The sequence below is a fragment of the Penaeus monodon genome, unplaced genomic scaffold, assembly GCF_015228065.2.
Source record: "Penaeus monodon isolate SGIC_2016 unplaced genomic scaffold, NSTDA_Pmon_1 PmonScaffold_16767, whole genome shotgun sequence".
NCBI classification, from domain to species: Eukaryota; Metazoa; Arthropoda; class Malacostraca; order Decapoda; family Penaeidae; genus Penaeus; species Penaeus monodon.
Genome location: NW_023646115.1, coordinates 1 through 7,733, shown reverse-complemented (window position 1 = coordinate 7,733; position 7,733 = coordinate 1). Strand labels below are relative to the sequence as shown.

General features: G+C 28.8%; 2 protein-coding genes across 2 annotated transcripts; one reads left to right on the top strand and one right to left on the bottom strand.

The window, feature by feature from the left end:
- Positions 1–278: 278 nt before the first annotated feature.
- LOC119569585 lies at positions 279–997 on the top strand (the record flags this gene model as incomplete). The annotated part of the gene is given in 1 exon segment (XM_037917673.1): positions 279–997. A coding segment is annotated over 1 exon segment (369 nt), but the record flags the coding sequence as incomplete, so codon positions are not given.
- A 5,681-nt stretch (positions 998–6,678) lies between these two features.
- Positions 6,679–7,398, bottom strand: LOC119569586 (the record flags this gene model as incomplete). The annotated part of the gene is given in 1 exon segment (XM_037917674.1): positions 6,679–7,398. A coding segment is annotated over 1 exon segment (369 nt), but the record flags the coding sequence as incomplete, so codon positions are not given.
- Between the last annotated feature and the right edge of the window lie 335 nt (positions 7,399–7,733).

Sequence of the window (7,733 nt, the reverse complement as noted above, 5' to 3'; positions counted from 1 at the left end):
ATAACAATATATATACATATATTATACATATATATATATACATATAATATACATAGTATATACATATATATATATACATAATATACATATATACATATATATAACATAATATACATATATATACATATATATACATATATATATACATATTCATTTATATATATATATATATATATATATATATATATATATATATAATTCCTGCATTAAAAAAATCCTTGATTCAGTTCCGTACAGAATTAAAACTGATAAACAAATCGGAACATTTTTTATTGCAGAATATGAAGACTCTTCTGTGTGAGGGGGATATGAAGTTGGATGGCCAATTTAATGAAAGAGTCTCACCTGAGGGAGGGACTTCCCCATCCAGTGAGCAGAGCAGGGTAGGCCAGGAGAATGGTCAAGAATCAGTTGTTCCTGAGAATGCACAGGGAGATTACGAAAAAGAGAACAAAGACGGCACTCCAAGCACGAGTCTTGGCAGACTGCAGCAGCGTTCCAGGGAAATACGCAGCAAGTTCAAGGTACTAGGAAGCTACGGAACACCATCAGCATTGCGGTCACTGAAATCTCCAGCCTCCAGAGGCACACACAAGCCTTTTCGGATGCCATTTCGACAGCCTCTGGATTCAGCTAAAAATGAATAGGCTAATTAATGAAGTGTAATGGATTACCTGTCCATTTTTGTTTGGCACTGGATTGCTTCAGTTCCTTGAAATGGATCATGAAATTTCATTGGTTCCGTGTTTATATTCTGTGATGTTTCATTAAGATACAGACTGTGATTTTGTTTGTAGCCATATGATATAGGCCTAGCCTTACTTAATTTAAGTACTTTAGAATGATTATTTTTATTAGGTTTGTGATATTGCCAAGAAACCTTTTTTTTGTTTGTGTGTGTGTTACAATATTTTTTACATAATTGAATTTGTATAAAAGGGATATCCTTTCAGATTCCTTGAGTATAAGGTATACCAAATAAATATGTATAGACTGATTTGCCTTTGTCTGATTTCTTTATGGATGAGTAACAAAAAAATAGGAAAACACTGCAACACTGTTTTTACTAAATGTTAGCATGTCATTTCTTGATTCTCAGATTCAAGAGATGAATTGCAAATGATTTTTTTTTCTCAGGGACTGCATATACAGTTACTTGGGATTCCTTTTAGAGTAGAATTTTACAAATTGAATAACAGTTGAAACTGTTATAGGTTTTAAAATTTGATTAAAGGTAGGGAAATGTAATGCTGTAGTTACTTAAATATTTAGGACAAGATAAACTCATACAAACACATATTATATGTATAATACATAAATACACATACATGCTTCTACATCTACCATCTAAAATGAAGCCCTGGCCTTCAAGAATAGTAGTCATGGTAGTAGTAGTTGTGATAGAAGTTCTTGTAATGATTGTAGTACTTGTAGTTGCAGTAGGAATAATATTAGTATTGCACCCTCACCAGGTTTGGCAATGAGGGAGTGGCCCAACATAGCACTTTCTCTGCCCTTGAATCTGTTACTGCCCTTCTCTATCACCTCACCTCACATAACCACTTAATTTTCACTCTGCCCTAACACCCTCCCTCAGGTACTGTTTGTGGCTGAGACCAGAGTACTATGCTACTCTTACCTAGGACAATCAAGCAGAAAATCTGTTTTCACAAACAGTAACTGCTAACCTCTTAAACCTGGGATTCTCTCCTAAGGTCTCCCATGGACATGTGAGTCAAACTCGATAGACAGGTGGTCAGCAAGAGCAGCACAGACAAAACCATTGAGATTATGGCTCAGCTCCCCACCTAGAATGAAACTTTACTATCAAAAAAACAGTGTACATAATGAAGGTCAAAAATGCTGACCATGCTTCAGCTAACAAAATCAAAGAGGAAGGCATCTACTTCAAACTGTATGACACTCCCTGGCAGACTGAATTTAAGAATTCACACCAGTAAGGCAATGTATGAATTGCTATGCCATGATCACCTGAAGTCCAAATGCAAGGAAGAGAAGACAAGATTCTCTAAATGTGGCTAAGGCACCCACTCTTACCTAGCTGCTCCAGTACAGTCAAGAAATGCCAAAACTGGTGTTGCACACTGCACTTTTTCAAACAGCTGCCCTGTTAGAAAGGAGGCCACAAAATCCTCCCAGGTGAAGAAGACTGAGATGAAGAAAGTGGCAAGTGAAAAGGGTCATAGCTGTTCAGCAAGATGAACGAGCCAGAGAGATGGAGAGAGAGAGAGGAGAGAGACAGACACACACACACACACACAGAGAGAGAGATAGAGAGGATAGAAAACAGGGCGAGGAAGAGAAGAGAGAGAGAGAGAGAGAAGATAGAGAAGAGAGAGATGAAGAGAGAGATGAGAGGAGAGAAAAACAGGGCGAGGAGAGAAGTAGAGAGAGAGAGGAGAGAGAGAGAGGAGAGAAAACAGGGCGAGGAGAGGAAGAGGAGAGAGAGAGCGAGAGAGAAGAGAGATAGAGAGAGATAGAAGAAAGAGAGAGAGAGACAGAAGAGAGAAGAAGAGAGAGAGGAAAAAAGAGAGAGAGAGAGAAGAAGAGAAAAAGAGAGAGAATGAGAAGAGAGGAGAAGAGAGAAGAGGAGAGAGAGAAGAGAGAAGAAGAGAAGAAGAAGAGAGAAGGAGAAGAGAATAAAAGAGGAGAGGAGAGGGGAGAATGAGAGAGGAAGAGGGGAAGAGAGAGAGAGGAGGAGAGAGATAGAAAAGAGAGAGAGAGAGAAAAGAAGAAGAGAAGGAGAGAGAGAGTTTAAAGAAGAGAGATATATAAGGAGAGAGAATAAAAGAAGAATATAGAGATTAGAATATATGAGGATAGAGAGAAAAGATAGATAAAAAAGAAAAGAGAAAAGAGGAGAATTAGAAAATATGATAAGAGAGAAAAGAGAAAAGAGAGAGAGATTAGAATAAAAGAGATAAAAAGATAATAGAATATAATAACAGAGTAAATATAATGGATATATAGAGTAAGATAATAATCAGATATAGATATAAGATAATAGATAAAGAGAATATACAAGGAGAAGATTAGAATAGTAGATATATAGATAAAAAATAGAATAGATATATTAAGATAGATATATAATAGATAAGATAAAAGATATAGAATATAGGGAATAAGAGAGAGAGAATAGAAGATACGAGGGGATTGATAATATAGTATGTTATAATATATATAGAATTAAATATATGAAAGATAATAAGAGATAGAAATATTATGATATATAAAAGATGATGGAATAAGTATAAAAGAGAAGATAAGAAGATAAAAAATTAAGTAATAAGATGGGAATAATATATATATAGATATATATAGAAGAGATATATAAGAGATAGTAGAAAAATAAGATATTATAGATAATAGAATAATATAGAATAAGAAGTATAGAAATAGATATATATAATATATAAGTATATATATATATGTATATAATAGAGTATAGATAGATAGATAAGGATAGATGAGAATTAGAAAAATTAATAGGATATTATATATATAATTATAGATATAATGATAATATATAGAGATATTATATATAAGTATATAGAAAAATATATTAAAAAGATATATAGAGTAATAGATAGATATATAGAGATAAAAATAAATAGATAGATATAAGGAATATATAGATAAATAGTAGATATATTTTAATAGAATATATATATATAAGAGATTATAAAATGTAATAATATATATATTTTATATGAATAGATAAGATATATAAGTTATATATATGAATAGAGATGTATAAATAATATATATAATATATAGATATATATAAGAGATATGATAATAGATAGGTATATATATAGTATGAGATAAAGATATATTATATAATGAGAATATGATATAGAATAGAGAGAGTAAATATATATAAAAGTATATGGAGTTATAAAATAATAGAGAAGATATATTATAATGATTTTAGATAATAGAAAAAGATAGGATATAATATGAGAGATAGGATATAATTTTATATAAAAGATAGAGATAGTAATATAGATATAAAATAACGATAGAGAGATATAAGATAGAGAGAGATAAGAATATATAATAATAGAAAAAAGAAGATATGAATAAAAGGAAGAGATAAGATATATATATAATATATAGAATATAAAGAAAATATATATAATATTATAGATAGATATATAAAAATATATAGATATAAATATAAATATAAAATAATATATAGAATAATATAAAATTATAATATATATATAAAAATAGTATATATAAATATATATATAAATGATTAGTATATATAAATAATATAAATATATAATATAGATATATAATAGAGAAAAAATTATATATATAAATATAAGATAAAATAAAAATATAATATATAGAATATATTAATATAGTGATTTTAATATAAAATAGAATATGAGATTATATAATTTTAAATATAATATATTATATATGAATATAAGTAATATATTTTAGATATAAAAGATATTATATAGATATTTTTATATACTGTGTGTGTTTATATATATATATATATATATATAATATATAAATAAGATAATAATATAGTAGATATATATAATTTTAAATATAGAATATATATATATATATAAATATATGAATAATAATATATAATATATAATAAGATAATAATATATAGAATATATAATATATATTAATTTTATATAAAAAATATATAAAAAATATATATGATAAGATATAGATAATGATAAAATATATATAGTAGAATATATAAGATAATTTATATATTAATAATATATAGATATTATAAGAGATAATATATAGAATATATATATATAATAGATAATAATATATATATATATATATATATATGTATATATATAATATATATATATTATATGTGAAAAAATTTTATAATATATATATATAATTTTTGTATATAATAATATATATAAATATATATATTATGTAATTTTAATTATTATAGATATATATGTATATATATATAATGTATATATATATATATGTATATATAATATATGTATATATATATAATATATATATATATATATAATATATATATATATATATTATATAAAACATGTCTATGATATATAATATATATTATATATATATGTGTGTGTGTGTGTATGTATGTGTATATCTATCTATCTATCTATCTTGATATACACATATATACACAACACCACACACACACACATATATATATATATATATATATATATATATATATATATATATATAAAATATTATATATATAATATATATAAAATTATATCATAGACATGTTTTATATAATATATATATATATATATATATATATATATATATATATATTTATTTATATAAAAAATGTCTATGATATACAATATATATACTATATATATGTGTGTGTGTGTGTGTGTATGTATATCTATCTATCTATCTATCCATATATATGGATAGTTCATCTTGCTGAACAGCTATGACCCTTTTCACTTGCCACTTTCTTCATCTCAGTCTTCTTCACCTGGGAGGATTTTGTGGCCTCCTTTCTAACAGGGCAGCTGTTTGAAAAAGTGCAGTGTGCAACACCAGTTTTGGCATTTCTTGACTGTACTGGAGCAGCAAGGTAAGAGTGGGTGCCTTAGCCACATTTAGAGAATCTTGTCTTCTCTTCCTTGCATTTGGACTTCAGGTGATCATGGCATAGCAATTCATACATTGCCTTACTGGTGTGAATTCTTAAATTCAGTCTGCCAGGGAGTGTCATACAGTTTGAAGTAGATGCCTTCCTCTTTGATTTTGTTAGCTGAAGCATGGTCAGCATTTTTGACCTTCATTATGTACACTGTTTTTTTGATATGTACAAGTTTCATTCTAGGGTGGGGAGCTGATGCCATAATCTCAATGGTTTTGTCTGTGCTGCTCTTGCTGACCACCTGTCTATCGAGTTTGACTCGCATGTCCATGGGAGACCTTAGGAGAGAATCCCAGGTTTAAGAGGTTAGCAGTTACTGTTTGTGAAAACAGATTTTCTGCTTGATTGTCCTAGGTAAGAGTAGCATAGTACTCTGGTCTCAGCCACAAACAGTACCTGAGGGAGGGTGTTAGGGCAGAGTGAAAATTAAGTGGTTATGTGAGGTGAGGTGATAGAGAAGGGCAGTAACAGATTCAAGGGCAGAGAAAGTGCTATGTTGGGCCACTCCCTCATTGCCAAACCTGGTGAGGGTGCAATACTAATATTATTCCTACTGCAACTACAAGTACTACAATCATTACAAGAACTTCTATCACAACTACTACTACCATGACTACTATTCTTGAAGGCCAGGGCTTCATTTTAGATGGTAGATGTATGCATGTATGTGTATTTATGTATTATACATATAATATGTGTTTGTATGAGTTTATCTTGTCCTAAATATTTAAGTAACTACAGCATTACATTTCCCTACCTTTAATCAAATTTTAAAACCTATAACAGTTTCAACTGTTATTCAATTTGTAAAATTCTACTCTAAAAGGAATCCCAAGTAACTGTATATGCAGTCCCTGAGAAAAAAAAAATCATTTGCAATTCATCTCTTGAATCTGAGAATCAAGAAATGACATGCTAACATTTAGTAAAAACAGTGTTGCAGTGTTTTCCTATTTTTTTGTTACTCATCCATAAAGAAATCAGACAAAGGCAAATCAGTCTATACATATTTATTTGGTATACCTTATACTCAAGGAATCTGAAAGGATATCCCTTTTATACAAATTCAATTATGTAAAAAATATTGTAACACACACACACACAAAAAAAAAGGTTTCTTGGCAATATCACAAACCTAATAAAAATAATCATTCTAAAGTACTTAAATTAAGTAAGGCTAGGCCTATATCATATGGCTACAAACAAAATCACAGTCTGTATCTTAATGAAACATCACAGAATATAAACACGGAACCAATGAAATTTCATGATCCATTTCAAGGAACTGAAGCAATCCAGTGCCAAACAAAAATGGACAGGTAATCCATTACACTTCATTAATTAGCCTATTCATTTTTAGCTGAATCCAGAGGCTGTCGAAATGGCATCCGAAAAGGCTTGTGTGTGCCTCTGGAGGCTGGAGATTTCAGTGACCGCAATGCTGATGGTGTTCCGTAGCTTCCTAGTACCTTGAACTTGCTGCGTATTTCCCTGGAACGCTGCTGCAGTCTGCCAAGACTCGTGCTTGGAGTGCCGTCTTTGTTCTCTTTTTCGTAATCTCCCTGTGCATTCTCAGGAACAACTGATTCTTGACCATTCTCCTGGCCTACCCTGCTCTGCTCACTGGATGGGGAAGTCCCTCCCTCAGGTGAGACTCTTTCATTAAATTGGCCATCCAACTTCATATCCCCCTCACACAGAAGAGTCTTCATATTCTGCAATAAAAAATTAATGTTCCGATTTGTTTATCAGTTTTAATTCTGTACAGAACTGAATCAAGGATTTTTTTTAATGCAGGAATATATATATATATATATATATATATATAGATATATATATATATATATATATATATATATATGTATATATATATGTATATTATGTATATAATATGTATATATATGTATATATATGTATATATATGTATTATGTATATATATGTATATATATATATATGTATATATATATAATATGTATATATATATGTATATATATATAATGTATAATAGGTATATTATATATGTATATATATATATATATGTATAAAATA